This window comes from Nipponia nippon, unplaced genomic scaffold, assembly GCF_047370975.1.
Source record: "Nipponia nippon isolate SJK-2023a ecotype South Korea unplaced genomic scaffold, ASM4737097v1 scaffold_3, whole genome shotgun sequence".
NCBI classification, from domain to species: Eukaryota; Metazoa; Chordata; class Aves; order Pelecaniformes; family Threskiornithidae; genus Nipponia; species Nipponia nippon.
Window position 1 is genome coordinate 69297031 of NW_028262347.1, and position 20371 is coordinate 69317401.

The window sequence follows — 20371 nt, forward strand, 5'->3', positions numbered from 1 at the left end:
GCTGCAGAGGCAGGTTTTGCTATCGTCTTACTCTGTAGAGAGGGCTGCCTGCCTGTCAGCATGGGAACTGCCTCCTTAAAACAGAGAACACAAGGTGGAAGGGAAGAGAAATTCACTTGCATCCCCATTTGGTTTGACTGCCTGTGCCGGTCCTTAGGGCATCATCAGTCATATTTTGTATATGCCACTGCTTTCCTGAAGCTGTCAAACCTTGCCCTAAGTCTCATTGGGTGTTTACAGCCCTTAATGAAATGGTCAACAAGTCCAAGGACTACAACAAGAGCCTTAGTGGAGGAAAGGGTGAGAAAGAAAGATAAATGCAGACAGAGTTGGGCAATCTGTGCAGCCTTTAGCTGATGCTCTCTGTAGCAGAGGTCTTGGCATTCTTCTGAGGCAGTTTATTACCAGTCATCTCTCACATGCATAGAGGGGCATTCACAGAGCAGGCTGAATTCATTCTCTGTGTTTTGGGAAATGCATGTTTAAGGCAGTTTTTCCTTGTTGTTTGCAAACATGATTTTGCCATTATGGCAGATGTGAGGTGGGAAATGTGAAAAGGCTTCTGGGGGCTGTTTGTGTTGATGGTTTTCTTCTATGCTCTTTCCCTGATGGGCCTTCCGCACAGGAAGAAAACATTAATTTGACAGAGGAGAGAAACACATGTCATGGCACAAAACAGCTACTGAATTTCAAAATTACATGATAGCAAAGAGAACCATCCCTCCTGTTGCTACAGTAACTGGGAATTGGCCCTTTTTTTTTTTCTTCCTGAGAGTGGTCTGGAATGCATCTGTGTTGCTGTGGGCAGAAGCAGGAAACCTCAATCCAACCCAGATTCTCCTCCTATTGAAATTAATTGGCAAAACTCCCATTGACTGCACTGGGGTCAGGAAAAAGCTGTGAATGGGCAGGGAGAAGTAATTTGATGTTTCTGACTGCTCAGATTTTGCCCTCCCTTTGTTTCCCTCTGTTTTAGTTCTGTTTGGTGCTGCTGTCTGCAGTGTGAGTATGACCACATTAATGTCAACAGAGTCCCTAAGAGTAACACAGCTCACTGCTTGGCCTGGGATCTGATAACAAAGGCATTCTAGGATTCAAGGCAACTCATTCTTCTAGTTAAGTTATATCCAAGGTAGTACTGTAAATTCAAGAGCTGATTCACAAGTAGCTTACCCTACAAAAATTTAAAGTTTAATCATACTCCAGGGCTCTATTGTAATAGGACTGATGACTGTAGATAATCAGGTTTTAATGTAACACAGCAGAAAAAGCAATACAAATCAATGTGTTGCCTATCAAAAGCATATAGCAATACTTCAGACAGTACATTAAATAATGAAAGGTATGGGAGGGGGGTTGACTGTACGTGCAGATTTATGCCTCAGTTAAAGTGGAAATAGAAAGTGCCCTACTAAAGACAAAAAGTACAGAAATACAGGCAGGTTCTAAAATATGTAAAAAGAAATAGTCTTGAATCTTCACCTTTACAGCAATTATTTTAGTGCCTTAGTGACCTTTGGAAATGTTTGTTAACATCCGAGTTCACTACCTTTAAGGAATCAACTGCAACCTAACTTTTTGGTGGACCACAAACTTTTTCTCACTCCTACAACCAGTGTTACTCGTGAACAGCATTAGTCATGACTGGGCAGTAGAGTGCATTTTATCACAGGCTTATGAGAGTCTTCCCTAGGAGAAAATGATTTTGAGACAGGGAGGGAGTTTTCAGCTGCAAAAGTAAAACTTTTAGAAGAAATTGGGACCTCTTGGACCACTAGAACTTTTGGAAAATCTGTGTCTTTCATGGAAACGTTTTGTGCTTCTGAACATCAGGACAGAAATGAGAACAGGAGAGCTGATGGTTCAAATAGGAAAAGAGAAGAATTTGAGAAATCTAGAAATAGAAGCCTCAGTTATTTCAACCCAAACAGGGTTTTATTCCCAAAAGCTCCAATAGTAGTTTGACTCTATTATATAACAGGGATAAAAGCATGACCACCTTTCTCTAAAAGTTCAGGCTTTTTAGGATTTATCTATCAAATTCCTGTTGACTTGACTTCCTTTTGCAAAGTCAACTTTTATACCATAAGAAGACTCTGCTGATTTCAGTGAGGCTGTGTACCAAATACTTTCCATTGACTTTAATGAAAGTTGTCACTAAATCCTGTGCAACCCTTTGGAAAAGGCAGCGATTTGAAGCTGTTGGCTAGAGAGAGTTCTGTGTACAGATCTAATCGGGATACCAAGACAAAAGAACACCAACTTGTTCAAATTTTACATTTAGTCATTTCATATGTCAGCCTGCTCTGTGGCCTCCGAATCATGTGCTTAGTGTGCTGATGACGAAGCAGCTTATTACTTTCAACCTGAAAAAATAGCATGGTGCTATGGGATAATGTCTAAGGCAGAAAGTACGTAACAGGGTTTTCAAAGACTTGGTTACAGGCTAAAATTTCAAGGTGGCCTAAAAAACTCTTGGTGCATTTTCTATGATGAAATGTAATGGGAAATGCACAGCTAGGAAATTAACACGGGAGATGTAGGGGGGAAATGAGAAAGTATATTTACAAGGTGTCTATTTTAAACTCAGTCTTGACCATCACTGTCTTAAAACTTGTATCTTCTTACTCTACGAGCAAAAAGATGTTGTACTGAGTTAGTTTTTGTTTCCTGTTTAACAGAACACACTTAAAACACACTTGAACTTTTCTGTTGACAGCAAGTCAGTTCACCCTGATTTATTCTAGTTTCATGTGCAGAATTTGACCCAATGTATTTCACATACACCTGGAAGGACATGGGCAACCACCCCTTGACAGGCATGTACAGCTTGATATTTTATAGAATTTTTGCCTAATGTCAAAAAGCAATTAAAAAAAAAAAAAAAACAGGATGCTCGCATAGGATTTAAGATCCTCTAAGCAAAAGGTTTGAGGCACAGGCTGGAAAATGAAACCTTTATCAGTTTAGTTCCTCCAACACTAGTTGGTGATTTAAGAATGGTATCATATAACCTGGTTGCATTTTGCTTTCCATGCATAAATATAAGGAAATAAAAGCCAGTGTTGTAAAATGATTTATTATCTGTCAAAACCTCACCTAAAGCGGAAGAAAGCACAATGTCATCTGCCTTTATCATTGTCCACTGATGTGGAAAAAAATCATCTGGTAACTAAGAAAAGAATAGCTGCAGTGCCAGCAAGTGTAGGCATTTCACAAGGGCACCTGATAGGTATTTCACAAGGAGTTTAGTAACTGTGAGAGATTTATTCTCTTTCACCTGGAGACAGAGGGACAAAAGAAGTGGTTTTTGGTGTTTGCTGCACCACCAGTTTCTTCTAGGGAAAAAAAAACCTCCATGTACTCAGCTGCAGAGGTTCCAAAACGTGGTTTGCTTGGACAGGAGTGACAGCAGCTCCCAGGCGTGTGCTGTGCCCAACACATGCATTGTAGAAAACTGTCCCAGTGGCCTTTTTCTACCTTGCTATCTTTTGAAGTAGCTCATATGCTGCTCGTGGTATAAATACTACAGTTTGAGGGTACTTACTAAAAGGCCTTTGTAAATGATAAGTCAGCTTTGGTTTTGTTGTGTGGTTGTTCTCTTCTTGACAGAGAAGCTCAGATTGCAAAATGCTGCATGGGTTTGTGCTACAGATGTCAAGCTGGAGTCTATAATTAGCATACTGCCTAGAAAAAGCTTCAGGGATGTTAGTTCTCACGTTGGGCTGAATCACTCCTGCAGTCCTTAGGCAAAAATCCTACTAAAGTTGCTGGGGATTTTGCCTGGGTAAGGACTTGGGCCCCAATCTGTTTCATCTGAGGTTAGTAACAAAACATGCAAGTGTCAGCACTTGAAAATGTTGCCCAATGTGAGGTCTTCATGCGCCAGAGGCTTCTCTGCTCACACATGACTTCAATATTGTGTAACTGTTGTCCGCCAAAGGGGGAGCATGAGGTATTCAGGATCTGAAATTGCTTACAGGACTGAATAGTCCAGATAATACTGTTTGCCCAGTGCACAATTCCACAGGCTAAAATGCAGTTATATCTGGCATGAATTTGGCCCGCTGTCGTTACTAGCATTTTGCTTCCATAGCTGTACTTAAGGAAATGTGGAATCAGACCCAGATAAACTTTTATATCTTAATAAGGAAAAACAACATATGTCAGAAAAGAATGAGAAAGCATTTGTGAGGCTTCATAGTGACCCTTTAGGTAGCTGCGGTAGCAGAGTTCCTAGGGCAACGATATTCAGCACTGTAGGTGAGAGAAAGTAAAGCTGCCATTTAAAAGTGTCGCTTTCATTGTGTAACTTTCTGTGCAGCTGAAGTAGCAGAAGAAAGATCATTTAGGGTGATGGTGCTTCCGCTTTTGCCCCATGTTCCATCAATGGCAACAAAACTATGATGCCAACATTTGACTGTTTCCTATTGGAATGAAAACAAAACTGAGAGTAGACTTCCCTCCTGACTCTCTTCACATGTGGCTTTCTTTTTAAATTGTGAGTGAAAAAGCAAGGAAGTAGGGAAGTAGTAGGGCCTTATCCTTGATTGTTTTGTCTTCCTCCCCCTTTCCAAGAGGAGAAAAAAGGAAATACTTAGGAAAAAATTAGTTGTCTCAACAAAGTGAAATTAAAAACTTTGGCATTTAAGTTATGCTTAGAAATGTTTCATATACAACACTGATTCTTTAAAATATTTATGCAGGTTAGTATTTGGAGAGGGAAGAAATGTTGTTCTGGGCTCTTTTCCCTAATTTAAAGAAAAAGGCACAGAAAGGCTAAACGGTGTTCTCAAGGTCACCCGCCCTCTCAGTACCAGAGTCTCTCACACCATTCTCTTCCCCCTAGACCAGATTTTTGACCTTGAATTGCATCACATAAGGTATTTGCCGGTCTGATCAGGGTGGTTTTGAACTATTTTCCTTCTCTGGGAATTCACCATAATCATCTTAATCACTTCAATAGATAAAATTTTCTTGTTCCCCTGAATGTGTAGATGGTTTGCTCTGTGTAAGTTAATCAACAGGTTTGGTTTTTATTAGTAATATAATTTAACAACCCAGCTTTTATCAAAAAGCAGCATTTAGGTTCGTTGTTCTGTAGATTTCACAACTTCCCAGTTTCTCTCTCTCTTTCTGGTTTGAAAGGAAGCTTTGATCATAAAACAAAAAGCAAGCAACCATTTGAAAACCTTCTTCCCCTTCCTCTCTTCTGATAGTTACTGCTGAGGGTAGGTAAATCCCATCTAACCAAACACCATGTAGAAGCTGTTTATCTCAAGCCTGCGTTTGATGTCAAAGCAACAGTATGGAGAAAACAATTTGTTTCCTTTGTTTGCATGGAGAGCAAAAGAAGAAAGAGCTGCTGGTATTTAGGAAGCCTCAGGACAAAGCTATGGCCAATGTTACAATCTATAATTCTGAAGTAATTTGTTCCAACGTAGCATCAGAAGGCCTGATATTGTTTGGTGAAGGGGGAAAAGCATTTCTAGAAAGTAGAGCAGAGTAACTCTTCAGTTTGGGGAAGGTGGGCCGAATTCAGGCATGTGTCTGACTCCAGCAGCCAGCTTCTTGAGTGAGTGCTGGTGAACAGTGACAGCTCTGAGATAAGTAACTGACCCTGAAAGGGTCACGGCAGTGAGCATCTACCAAATCTCTGTGCCACTGCTGCCACTTTTGCGTGGAAGAAGGGAGGGCAGTGTGGAGAGCAAACTCCAAAACTGTGCTGATTTCTGCCCGCGGGCTAAATTTTATTTCTTACTCCCTTGCAGGCATCAAAAGCCACATAAATTAGATAAGCTCCCAGGCTGCTATAGTTCATGCCTGGGAAGAAACTTTTCCTATAAGATCCTCTGTGACTGAAAAAGTTTTGTGGTGATCTACATGTGCTCTTGCTCTCTTGCAACTGAGGAGCTGGCCTGTGTTGTTCAACTTATAGTTTTTTCCAGCTTCTCCCTTCCCTGATTCTTGTAACCTGGAGTGCAAACAACATTACACGGAGAACTGCTAGAGCAGTGATGTGTGACCAGCTACAGCATATAGAGGCTGACATTAATGTTGACAGGGCATTAAGTTTATCTACTGTAAAAGCTATTTCCCTAGCAAAGACTATCTGGTGAGATAACACCTCTGTTTTGCCTGCTGGAAGAGAGACTTGTGTTGATGTAGGAATCCTCTTATAGTACGAACATGTTACAGAGAAATATCTTTGAAGGTAAGGCTTTAGAGAGAATCCATTGTTTATATAGCTGGGGACGACACCTTTGTGCAAATAAATTAATCTCCGTCTGCCCTGTTGGGAAGAACTTCTTGAAGTTGGCAAGATTTATCCACTGACACTGTGATTCCACTTCTCAAGAAGGGACATTAGAGGAAACAGTCTATGAGAAAACTGCCATTGCCATACCTTCTGACAAATTGAATGTGCTTTATTTCCCATGGTTAGAGAGGCATAGAAGGCATTCAGTATCAGGATCTCCAGAGAAAATTTTAGGAATAAATGCCACAAACCCCCAGGATGAATATTTATACAGCAAAGCCATTTTTTTAGATGCCTAACATGTGGTCTTACATCTTTATAAGGGCACTTATAAAGTGGTTTTAAAACTGTGGAGTAATCAGCAGTTCCTGCTGAAGTCAGTGAGAATGGCCCTTGATCAGTGTTTGAAAATCAGTTATCATTGCGGATGTAGCCTTAAGAGTCTCTTCATTGAGAAGAAAGCATTGGTGAGCAAGACTGATAGCAGCTGAAACCCTGAAGATTTTTTAACATGGTATAAAGAACTGTCAGGAGAGAGGTTGTGGTGTTCAGTAATGGTAGCTGAGGGACATGGAGCATGTGTTTGGAGTTAGAAACAACCATTGGGGGTGAGAATTAGTTGTATTACAGTAATGCCAGCTGAGATCAAAGCCACAGTGTGCCTAACACTGTGTATACACAAATTAAAAGTATATGTGTGTACTTCCTTTTTACAGGAAACCAAAGCTAGTATAGGTGGGGTTCAGCTGCCTAAACACACTCATCTCATGCCAATTTAGACACTTTGTGGTACCCAAGACCTTCATTGTAGACTGAAAGATAAAATACAGCATCTGGGGTTTGTGCTCTTGTGGTGTGATAGTTGGAAGGGCATATCCCAGGTGGGATGTCAAAAAATCCCATTCAGTGCCTCAGAGCAGGCAACTGAGTGTGGTTAATCCAAAGAGATGTAGGAAAATTTAGTACAACTAGAACCTTCAATATGGATCTTGTAAGCTAAATGCCTTAAACATGTTCTTAGTAGATAGAAAAATGCGATAGGACCAACTGTAACAGAAATTGTTCTGATATGAGCTTTTTTCCCCGTTGGTCTAAGTGTGTATTCATCATGACCTATCTACCTATCTCTTTTTCTTCCTTATGTATTTTATATTATAACTTGAACATTCATGTGCAGAAAGATAAATACTGAGGTCCAGACCTTGTATTCCTTGGCCCAGACCAAGAGCTCTGTGTGGGATGGGGTCGAACTGGGAAGCCTCTAAGAGACCAGGACAGGCTGAGAGAGGCAGGAGGTACATTAGCAGAGCTCTCCTGGGGAAACTGTCACATCTTCCCTGCTCCTGACTGCAAGGTAGCTCGAGTAGTCCATCGCTTTCTTAAATGGATTCACAAGAGAGCACACAAGAAGGCAAAGATAATAGTATTTTGTTTTAAATGCAAGTGGGGTTAGAGAGCCGCCCCTGCTGTTGTGAAGGCAGGGCAGTGGAGCAGCGCGATGAGCTGTAGCTGACAGGAGGTCTGTGACGCTGTGATGTTCCTGCGGCAGAGCTCGGAGACGAGGAGTCTGGGCGACATTACACAGCTGAACTAGTATGTATGTTACCGAATTGATAGCCAGTGCTGGTGCAGCTGAGAAGAACTGACAGTTGTGAATGGCACCCAGCCCTTCTCAGCACTTTGGTGGGAAGCCTGGGAAGCTTGCAGCAGGACCCAGTACAGGCACGGCTCTGACGGAGCAGCAGTCACACTCTTGCTCTGTGCCTGCTCGCTTCCTCTTATTGAGTGAGAAACTTCCCATCCACTCCAGTACAGACTGCTAATAGGATAAAAATCTCCAGTTGTATTTGCTCCTGGGAAGAGAAGCAGGTCTCTCCATCCCAGTTATCTCATAAACAACATCAAGCCTGGAGAGGTGGCGGGGGAAGGAAAATGTTTCCAACTGGGGAACCGAACTGAAAATAGCTGTGGCACTGAGTCTGCCTGCTGATTACAGCAGCTCTTCAGTTAGCAGGATTGTAGAGATAAGTCAACAGATTAAAGAATTGGCCTTTCAGATCTTGAGGCCTAAATTCAAATTCAGCTTTAGGGCGCATGGGTGTTTGTAGTGCTGCTCACATCCTCATTTCCATTTACAAAGTTCGCAAACCACAGCAGGATGCATGTCACTTCTCCTTGTCCACTTGAGGAAGGACTGCAATCAGATGTGTCCCTCTAAGTGCAAATTATAGAGATCTTGTAGTGGACCCAAGGACAGGTAGCACAGGGGTCGCTGGAGATCAGGATGAGGATGTTACCAACTACACTAAAATTTGAAGGCTTAAGTAGCAGAAGGGTTAAACATCAGAACAAGGATGCAGTGCAGAGCTGTGTGGATCCTCACAGATGTGCAGATCAAAATGTAAGTGTGTTATCTAGCTGTTTGAAGAACCACGAGCAGAATAACAGGGCTATGCCAGGTCACGAATGACTTGCTTTAAAACAGCTGTGTGAGGGAAGCTTGCATAACACCTGCCCACACTAAGCTTAGCTCAAGCTGTTGTTATCAGTCCCTCATTCTCCTGCATGCTAGAAGTATCTGCAAACTAGGAATCTATTATTTCAAGGCCCCTATAAAATGCCTGTTTCTTTGGCTTGGGGTAATTGACCTGTTCTCAGTGCCCTACTCAAGAGGTGTAAAAGCTTTAATTACAGGTTTGACAAGCTGTCTTTAAGGGCAAAACTCTTTAACTTCAATTCTTTGCTTTTCTCCTGGCTGCACAGTAACACACAGCCTGCCCAGCTAGCATGTCTCATGCTTCTGACTCATATGATATTGTGATAATAGCGTCTAGTATCAGACTAGTCATTATGTTAGCAAAAGTGTCTGAAAGAACACCACGTGCAGGAGGAGCACACAAAATCACAAGCATTTTATTTACTAGGCACAGAAGAAATGTAGCAGACTGGGGTTTCAAAACAGAATTTTATGCACATTTCAGAATAGGAGAGGTGATTTCCATTTCAGATCATGAAGCTGAATAGAATCTGTTCAGTGTGATCCATGAATGCAACTACAGGGGTCCAGCGCTTTCACACAGCCCTAGCTCCAGAGTGACCTAGATCTGATGTGTGTATTGCTGTACCTGTTGATCAGTGAACTGAATTGCTTGATTGTTTACCATCAAGGAAGGCATCATCCAGAAGTCTTCTCACACATCCCACATGAATACTGCTATTAGAAAATGTCTACACTTGCTGAGAATTAATCTCTGTCAGGCACTGCCTGTGCAACAGGACTGCTCAGGTGGACAGGGCCTTGCAGCTCTCTTTTCCTGATAATATTAATGATTAAATATTTTGAGCAAGTCACTCCTAAATTAAGTCTTCCCAGACACAGGAAGCATACACTTTCAGCTTGCAGAGTGGTATTTCGGATGAAAATATTCGGTCACTTGTTCTTTCCCACAGTCCCTTCACCTGTGGCCCAGCCTCTGCCCAGTTGCCCTGCCTGTCCTTTGAAATAATACAGCCCAATTTCTCCCTCACATTCACTTTTCCTTTTTTTGTGATGTTCTGCCAACAAGGGCCAGCCTCCAGGAGAATAGTTTCCTTCTTCTATACCAGACATAGTCCTCAGATAGACCTGCCTTCTCATTGGCACAATTCCTGCCTAAGCTCCCTGGCTGCAGGGTTGTGCGAGCTCCCTCCGGGAATGATTTCCATTGCGAGCTACGAGGGCATGACTCCCCACCCGCTGCACCATCCAAACCGTCGCTGCTGTCCTGATGTATCCTCTTATGTGCTCTAGCTCACAAACTGTAGGCCACTCACCGAGTTTTCAGGCGTCACCTGCCTTGAAATGGTTTGTGACAGACAGGAATGTCATGAAACAGCCAGAGCTGTATCTGTCACTTTGAAGCTCAGCAATCTAGGTGGTGAGTAGCTACTCTCCCCAGGGAGTTTCTGATGACATAAGCAGATTGAGCTAGAACTAGCTTCTGTAATTTTTTTGCTTCTTCTGGACTCTGCAGGGAAGGTGAATTCACAGGGCTGTGAACTGAAAGAACAAAGATGCTTTTGCTGAAGTAGCCGTCCTCATCAATGTTACTGATTCACCACCCAGGTGTATATTTGTATGGGTGGGCCGATGCAGAAGTTCCCCCATGCACAGGAATTTCAGAAAACATCTGGCCAGCTTTAAAACCACTTTTGTGCTTGAAACTTTTGTGCTGGTTATTTTCATTAATAACAATGCTAGTGAGCAAAACATGAATAGCGTCATGATTATTAGAGGGACAAAAGCAATCAAAGCAGGAGGGATTTTTTCTTTTAGTTGTCAGTTTCACTGTCTTGAGGGCACTTTCTTGTGGTTAGTTGTTTTGTTCATTATCAACTTTTGTATCACTTCCCAACACATTATCTACAGTATTTGCAGCTCTCATGCCCCCATTTCTAAGGCGCCTGCCAGACCAGCCTGCAGTAGTAGAATCCTTCTGGTTTTCAAGCTCCTGCTTGTTGTGCCCATGTATCATTTTACAGGGTAAATTCAGGTGCATTTGATGGCACTGCTGCTTGTCCAACCTTCCTCTACTAAAAATCATAAAGAATGAGAGAGAAATCTTGCAGAACCATTCAGAATGTGCTGTTGTGATTTGTTCACCATCACAAAATACTGTTGAAAGAGTCATAGATCCTCAATTGTTTTGCTTTTCCTTTTTTCTTTCTTTTCTTCTTTTTTTTATGTTGTGTTTTTTTTTTTTTTTTTTAATTGCTTCAGAATTCTGTGGGCAACCAGAGGGGTTGCTAAAAAGTATTAGACTGACACCAGACACGTACGCTATAAACCATGTCCTGGCAAGTAAATCCCTTGCACTTTGGCACATTAGTTGTTGCTGCTAACAAGGCAAACAATGCAAGTCATTTATCAGACAAGAAAACCAGTTTAGGATGCCATAGGAGGATCCAGATTCAGGAGAGAGACATCTTTCAAGATCTGTTCTGGTAGCAGCTCTGTCACCCTGTGACCCAGCCCATCTGTCCTTCTTCAGCCACCGGGATTAAGAGAGTTACTTCCATTGCACTTGCAGACAGATACTCTGCAGTGAATGGACTCCTATCACAGGCTTAGATGTTTGCTCAGCAGTAGAACCAGTTACCCAGGGAGATTGCTCGGTTTGCCCTTTTTAGCAGAGAGTTAGACTCCTTTCTGTAAAGTCTGCTTGTTCGGGTGAGTCCTACATCCTGTGTTTACAAGACATTTGAGATACCACAGGTTATGCAAAGAATACCTTTGCTTTTCAGGCAGGGAAGTGCAAAGAGGATTTTAAGTTCTTCCTTTCAAATACAGAACAGAACATGCATGAGGCTTGCAAAGGCCATCTCTTGGCAGGGCCAGGAATTTGACTGTGCCCGTTATGTGGTCCTCTGTGCAATGTGCATTCCACTTACCGGTTGAAATGAACAAATATTTGTGGGATGCTGGGTATTACTGTCAATATTGCTATAAAAAGAAGAAAAATGGTAGCTGTTTAAAGTAGCTGAGGAGGTTGTTATACTAAAGTAAGTCCCAGGAAGATTAATTAGTGGCAAGGTAATGCATTCATAGGTGCGCGGTAACCTGCATGTGGTAATGACAGATCTGTTAATCACATGCCTGCGCAATTGATAGATATTGCTATCGCTCCTATTCCTCTTTGTGTATGGTATAAATTCACTTAGCCCAAGGCTATGTCCCCTCAGCATCACAGGATGTGCATGTGCATATGGTGACGCTCCATAAGGGGAGGAGGACATGTAAAAGCAAGTCTTTTTATATAAAAAAATAAACATTGCGATTTATATTATAAAAGATATAATTTATCTGTGAATGAAATGTTTGACCATACAATACTCCATCTTAGTATCAGCAATGTTTCTACTTTCTACTGCTCCATTCAGTAAACTGTGCTACACTGCATCAGCCTTCAGTGATGCAGTCCAATGCCCGGCCTGGTTTCACTGTAATGACAAGCCTTGTTACCACATACTAGCTGCAACGTCTTTGCTGCTGGTGCACTAGTGTAAAGATCTTTTTACCGAAAAGCCCTTTTCTATTTAACTGAAGTGGATACAGCTGGCAATCACTTTATGGCTCTTTATTACTATCCCAGATTCTGTGGCTGACCTTGAGTGAAAGTGTGAATCAAGCTCTCTCCTTGCAATTGCATTCATTTGTACGTAACCCAAAATTAGGTCATGCAAAGTGCATATATTACATGTATTTAATGTAATATCGTGTGTATAATACTGTCTGTATGAGCATTGGCCTCTGAGCCCTTGGTAGGCATTTTCAAAGTATTTTCACAATTTTTCTGGATTTTTTTTACTGCATTGGATTTATTGGCATTCCGTCTAACTTTGGAAGGTATGTAACCACCAAGATCCTACATAGAGTTCAAGTTTCCTTGCCTCTTCTCCTGAAGAAGCTCTCCTATTGCAGAACTCCTTTTCAAAACAGAAAACCCAAAGGAGTTCCCCAGTCACATCTGGTATATCTTCCTGACAAAATCAGGAGATCTAGAGAAAACTAATCATATACCTCTGCAGTTTACTTTCTGCATGCTGCTTGCATTTAAGAACATACTCATTGATTGTTCCCAAGACATTGTATGCATGTAGCAGAATGAAAGCTGTATCTTATTTAAATTAATGAATAAGATGAATGAGTGCAGCATTTCCAAAACAGGCAATGAGAAGAGGAAAGCTAGGGAATATTCATGTATTAATTAAAACGAGAGCTCTCCACTGAAAAAATATGAGTCGATCGATATACTGACAGCTGCCCATAGACTCATTCATGAAATGATGGGCATGAGAGACACCACGGGAAGCAGGGTTTTTACTGGAGACAAAGTCATTCACTTGATGCACATTCAGTTAAAGGAAGCAGCCTGGATATTGCAATTTATTCTTGTTGTGCTTGGCGGAAAAAAGAAATCTTAAATCCCAGCTGAAGAATTCACAGGACTTCTCTGCTCTTTAGATTTGCTTTATAGTTCTGCAGAGTCCCGCTTGGGAGACATTAGCATCAGCAATAACTATATTACTTAACACTTATTGTAATGTGTTTCATCTGCAGAACTCAGAGAGATTTGCAAGGTGAGTGCAGAATTATAATCCTCCTTTTAGAGAAACTGAACAGATATGTGGAAAGGCTTGGTCATATGGCCAAGGTGACACATGAAGGTGAAATGGTGGTGGAGTGACGTCAGGTCCTTCTGACCTCAAATGCCATTGTGGGCAAAAGGTGTGATTTAGACCCATATTTTGCAAAGTAATTCAATACCAGTAGAAACTGGCGTGTTGGAGAAACTGGCATCTAAGTGACCATATTAGAAAACACAATCAAGTGTATTGTTGCTTTTCTTAATCTAAAAAACCCACTGTGGGTCTTTTTCAATATGAATGGACATACTGTTGGATAGTCACACTGTTTCAAGTCGGGTACCTAACCCAAGGGCATAAGGTAAATGCTCAGCCTGTCCATACGGTTGAGGGAGACATCAGTATGGCATTCATAAATCCTGTGATAGGAATCCATCTGCCTCTATAGCCTAACTGAAACAGCTAAATCTGAGATGTAAAGTCAGGCAATGTGAATAGCCTCTGACATACCCAGTTCTAAAACTAATGCCCAGATCTGCAAAGTCATGTAGTAACACGTCCCATTAAAATCTGTGAAAAATTTATGCTTTGTCTGTGTTTGTGGAACTGGACACCCTTTGCCCAGGCATGATCTTCTCTGGGTCTTAAATTGTCACAGTATTAAAGTGAGATTCAGCAACAAGTGTGGCAACATTATATAATCCATGGAGATAAACCTGGATATTAGAATTACTTCCACTGCCGAGATGACAAATATGTCATAAATGCAAGATACAACAGTGGTAATGATATTTCTGAACTCGGAGCAAATATTATTCTCCAAGTGTGTAAAGGGAAAATTATCTCAGGGCTACACAGAAGGATATTTGCTTGTGCCAGCTTTCTGTTTCACTGGTTGGCTGTCTTTTGGCAACCTGCCATCTAATAATGCATTGTATGTCCGTGGGGCATTTTGTTGCAGGAGGGACATATGTTAGTGCAAGAGTAGAGCGGGTGTCAATGCTTGATGCCAGTGACATGGAACAGAGGCCCTCAAAGGGTCTTGCACATCTGTCTGTCTAGCCAGTCACAGACTGCAGACTCTTTGTCCTTATTTCTGTCTGTTGGGTCTCAGAGATAGAATTAACATAACATGAAGAATTTCTCAGATTTATTTTTAAGGAAGCTGCTACATAGCTGCTGTTGTTGCTTTAGCTGCTGCAGGAATGCTATGTAAGTAATGTGAAACTGGAGTTTAGGTAGTCAAGGAGGAAAAGTCTACGTTCAGAGACGAGCCACACTGTGGCAAGACACAAGAAGTGCAAAGTGCAAAGGTTTCAGAAGAAACTGTAGAGAGAGTATAAAACCTACTGGTCCTTAGGGTTTGCACTCTGTTGAAACCGTGAAATACTTGCATGCCTTTAAAAAGTTATTTCACCTCCCTTTAAAAAAAAAATGCTATGCTATCTAGAGAATATGTAACTAATGGGAGATTTCATCAACCAGAGTGAATTATGGCTGTGATGATAAATCCAAAAAGAGATGTTGCCATGTAAGCAAAGCCACCATGATTGGCCCCAGGAACAGGTACACTGGAACAGGTTGCCCAGAGTTGTGGATGCCCCTTCATTGGAAGCGTTCTTCGTGTTGGACGGGGCTTTGAGCAACCTGATCTAGTGGCAGATGTCCTTGCCCATGGCAGGAGGGGTGGACTAGATGATCTTTAAAGGTCCCTTCCAACCCAAACCATTCTGTGATTCTCTGAAATATGTAGTATCTTCTATGAGACCTATCCCTGTGTTGTTGTTAGTGGTTCACTGTACTCGTTTGGTTGAAGTGAGCCTATATACATCAGTATTTAGTTGCTTAACCCTAATACCTGAGGGTGTTAGGTAGGCAGTTGAATAGTACGCACAGGGATTGATCACTGCCTTGCCCATGCTGCAGTTTGGACACTGAAGCACCTTCAACGCAAAGTATGTGGTAGATGGAAGATTAAATGGTCTGCTTGAAGGCGGGAGGTGGGGACCCCACAGAGAGACAATGTGCCCTCTACTTCTGGCAGAACCAAGCCCCCTGGTGATCGCTGATTTGGTTACAAGCAGTGGACTTCTTGAAGTTGACAGAGAACCACACATGGCATAGGAGGTGAGGCACCAGGATTTCCACTGCTAAGTTGCTCTGTGCCCATGTGGGAGCAAATCTGCATTTGCCTCTTTTTTGCCTTTGTCTCAGCTCCCAAAATTTCAAGGAGGAAGTGGTCAATGAGATGGCATAGTCTGTATACCATGGTCCTAAACATAACTCTGGTCTGGACTAGAGCCCACCATTTAGAAAAAACATCTCTTCCTGATTAAAACATTCCTGTGGTGGATTTACCACCAGCATTCTTGGTACATGGTTCCAGTAATTAATTACCCAGACTGCAAAAAATGCCTGCCTTGTTTCTAGACTGGAGCCGGGGTGTGGGCACAAGGTCTGTGTCTCTGAGAACTGAGTCAGATAAGAAAGCCATCTGGGCAGTATTTGATTTACTTCCTCTCATATTCAGCCCCAGTTTATATACATCTCTCCTGCAGCATCTTCTATTTTCAGGTTTCGTTAACTGGCCTGAACGAACCTCACAGCATCTGCACACATGATTATCCCCTGATATTGAAGGTGATGTGAGGTGCCATGTAAAATAAGCGATTGCCCTGCTGAGAGCATACCACGTTGGGGAATACAGTCCTAATCTCCTGTCTGTCCTGACCTTTAACTTCTAGGCTATCATTCCTCTTATACTTGATACCATCTTAATACTTTTTATTGTCCTTAACGTTTTCCATCAGTGCAGTGTAATGAATGCCTGTGAGCTCGTGGCAGCACGCTAGCCTGAACCACAGGAGTCGCTTCAGCCCGTGTGCCACTGCACCTGCACTCCTCACTTTAATTTGGCTTTCTGCAGCAGTAAGATTAGGGAAGTGTGAAGTACGCTCTAAGACTTCTCTGTGCATGCGCATCTGATCTGTGTGGACTGAGGATCTTTGCGCACAGTAGGCAGAGGATCAACATTAACCAATGCCATGAAAAGCCATCCAGCAGGAGGACATCAGAGGGCGAGTGCCAGATGTAAACTCAAATAGAAATCATGAGGCATAGTCTAGGGGTATCCTAGTTTGGGTAAGGCAGTGTACATCTGAGTGCTTGATGAAGGTTGTTAATCTCTAGAGATGGAAAAAGACAGAGAAATGCGACTACCCCAACAACATTCCTTTACCAGCCCTGGCAGTTTTGAAAGAGTTCCTAGATATTGGAGCAGTTTAGGAAGAAAGCCAAGGAACCTCATTCAAAAATTGGCTAGTCCAGATTCTGACCCTAAGGATCAGGAGATAGCCTGGGGACAAAATGCGATTGCCTTAGTCTCATCAATTTCAATAGGTCTAACAGTCAAACCAGATTAATTTTGCCATTGATATCACTGGAGAAAGGATTTTACCCATAAACTTGAATTGAACAACTTCATGTTCTCAAAAGTCAGGTATAAAAAAGAGCAGAAAGCAAGGAAGAATTATCCGCTGATGATCTGTTATAATATTTCATACTTCCATATACCTTTGTTTTTAATTTTGTACTTTTAATTCACATGATGAAGTTTTCAGATAGACGTGGATGTCATGTGTAAGCTGAGTTCCTTGTTTTTTTCTTTTGCCTGTCACTGGCTGCATGTTCTCTATTGATGTCTTGTTCCTGGTACTTGACACTGACCATCTTGTCTGTGAAAGGAAGCACTCCAGCTGGCTTGCCTGATAAGAAGAAAGGAAAATTTGCTTGGTTTAGTCACTCCACAGAAACCCATGGTAATGTTCCACTGCACTCGGTGTCCACACTGCATATATCTGTGTGTGTGTGTGTCTATATATCTCTATACAGACTGACATATAATATAGCTTTGTATACTCCTGCATGTGCGTGCCTTGCTTTTTCTATTGCTTGTGCAGTGTCCTCTTCATGCACTCAAGATAATAAGCTGCTCTGCAAATCAATCTCGTGCTAATGTCTTCAAAATTGTTTTCCATTTGCAAATAAGCTCAAATATGTCTTGAAAGTGCTTTACCTCATCTTCAAAGATGACTTGCGAAATATCAACGTTTTGGTTTTTTCCTGAAGGGCTTAGTCTGGACGAAAAATTTTAATTATGAATGTTGTTTTTTCTTACAGCTTACTTTACTGTTTCATGTGCATCAAAATATGAATTCAGTTGACTCCTTTATTTGTCTTTCCAAACAGACAAGATTATTAAAACATCTAGTCTTTGTAAAGCAACAGACACCATTAGAGTACAATATTTTATAGTTATGTCAAGAGTACTAGAGAGTCCATTATTTTATATGGTCCTAAGAACACAGCAGAAGAACTTTAGATTTCCCAAGACATATGTTGTAGGCATGTGAATTGTTGGGATGGGATGAAGGAAAGATAGTTCACTTTGAGGGACGTTTCTACCATAATGCTTTCAAAGCAGGAACCCAGGACCTCTTTGGAAGAACCTTCCGATATCTTTCTAGCCTCTGAAAGAAGATCTGGTCCCATGGCCCCTTAAGCATCTGCCCAGTTGAAATGCAGAACCTATTTATTCTACATGGCCTCTTTTTGTACCAAGGATCCACAAATAGTTATGTTCTTAGTATTGAGTAATATATTCTTACAGGCTGTTAGAAGCCTGTCCAACAGCTAATAGTGCATGCTTTCAAGTCTCATCTGAGATATATATCCAACTACTAATACAGGTCATGTTCTGAAGTTCTACCACGCATCTGAGAGATCTGTTTAACTCCTCCATCATTCAGTTTTAAGTATCATTTTTTCATTTGTTTTGTGTATTTGAAAAGGGGGGAGGAGGGAAGAGGGCACATGTTGGATCTATCCACTGTCCTAACTTATGTTGAATGATTATATATTAAGGAGTTATTAGAGCTCATATAGGAGCTGGGAGCAACTGGTGGAATGGAAATTGTGATTTATTTTTTTTTTTGTGATCTGTAGAAGCAAATAAAATATTGAGGTTTGCTAGCAGATAGAAGATGTGACAGGTCCTTGGATCCAGGTGAGATAGGTTCACACCTGAGGTTGCTTTCATTTGATGTTTGTTCCATGATACTTCTCTAAAAGCCTGTGAGATTCTGTCCAGTTCTCATTTGGTGGGCGTCAACATAAAATCTCCACCATGGTCTATGTTCATTAGTTCCTTTGTTAGTAATATCTGAATGGGTCAGAGAGTCTGAGTTCCCCTCTTATCCCTGTAGGTCTAGTTTATAAGTGTAAGGTTGAAACACATTAATAGTTAGTATATGACAGATGAGCCATCAGTATTATTTATGTGGTACTTGCTATCAGGCTAACAGAAGCCATTTGTATGAATACCTGTCAATCTGGTACTTTTTATTTGCACTCTACTCATTGCACAAGAGATTGGGGAGGGCAGTGAGATGGTTGGGCTGGTGCAAGTAAAGGGGCATTTTTTTAAGTGTTCCATTGAATCAAGCAAAAGCTTCTTTGTTGGCTTTGCCAGGTTCTCTAATTTTCAATGGTTCTCATTCATAAAATTTCCAGGAACTGACTCTGAAAGAAAGACAGTGCTGCTTCTTCCCTTTTCTTTAGCATTTGAGTAACCTGTGTATGTTCCTGAAGCCTACCTGCCCAGCCTGGCCTGTGCAGGGAGGCACTAGACTTGCTCGGCATATTGCTTAATCCTCAGGAGCTGCAGCTGAGGGTCTTTTCATTAAGCCAGTTCCTTCGCTCATGTGATTCATTAATAGATGTGCCAGGTTCTAATGGCCAACCTTCTCTTTTTCTTCCCTTTGACTCTTACAGTGAGCATGCCCACCAGTGAGACCGAGTCCGTGAACACAGACAACGTCCCTGGAGCAGATATTGAAGGAGAAAACTGCGGTGCTAGGCTAGCGTGAGTACATGTATACAGATATGTGTATTTAGGGGTTGGATTGAGCTTGGTGCGTTAAAGCCAGGGCAAATGCCAGGCTTTTTAAGGGGAAGACAACCCCACAATGGGTGAAAGGAGAGAGTGCATAAGATATATTGATCCTGGTTCTTATCTTAATTGCAGTGTAAATTCACTCTGGACATTAGTGGAGAGCCTCTGGATTTACATAGATGTAAATAAAGCACAGAATGCCCAGGATAAGCAGATCTGGTTTTGCGTAATAGCTAAAAGAAGAACTGATGGATAATGGTGTTCTTATTTTTAAATTCCTCTTTGGTGATAGATAATCAAATCCAGTATATGTAGACCAAAGAGTGGAAATGACTGGTCTATTTTAATTTCTTTAATGATTCTTGTATGCTTTCGGTGTCTTGTAATAGAAATACATGGATGATAACTCCCATCCTGCAGCCCGAATTACACCCTTTAAATGCTGAACACAATACTGTAGTGACAAAGAAATGCATCAGTTGGGAGGGAGTAATGTCTCCTTGAAATTGCACCATTGTATTAATGGAGATGCTCAAGAATGTGTGAGATAGCATCATATTATATAGTGTATTTTTTAGCATCACAGAGAGCAAGAATAGGCAAGGGGGGGTCCTTTCTTCCTTTTTGCGTGACCTGAACAAGAATGGACTTTATGCTGTGGCGGAATATGTTAGTCCCTCCAAATTTCCTTGAAAAATGGGCTAAGCATATCAGTGCTACACATTGTACCATGCTGCAGTATTTTGAGGCTCTGTCCTGTCCTTGGGCATACCTTGAGCCCTTCAGTGTTGGTCAAATGCTGATCTTAAGTACACACAAAATGCTCTAGTTGTCAGACCTGTGGTTCAGCTGGCCCAGTGTTCAAGTCCTGACAGTGACAGGAGGGCAAGTGTGCAAGCCTGGCCATTTCCTACTTTCCAGTCCCCTTTTACTGCCCCCAAATTTATGATTATTGGGTTAGAGATGTTAGAGGCCACACTTGTGCTTTTTGCCTTTGGTGCCCATTTATGGACCCGTCGTCCATGGATTTATCT

At 41.7% G+C, this 20371-nt stretch overlaps 1 protein-coding gene across 29 annotated transcripts in view; it reads left to right on the plus strand.

Annotated features, from left to right (window-relative positions):
• The window catches only part of CACNA1C (calcium voltage-gated channel subunit alpha1 C), a 487583-nt gene that overhangs the window by 343533 nt on the left and 123679 nt on the right, over nucleotides 1-20371 (plus strand). For 28 of the 29 annotated variants that reach the window (XM_087765421.1, XM_087765445.1, XM_087765446.1 and 25 more), the window contains one exon: nucleotides 19217-19307. In XM_087765421.1, coding sequence (XP_087621547.1) covers nucleotides 19217-19307 — 91 coding nt within the window. Of the gene's footprint in view, nucleotides 1-17127; nucleotides 17203-19216; nucleotides 19308-20371 lie in introns of all 29 variants that reach the window. The other variant, XM_087765448.1, reaches the window with a different exon arrangement.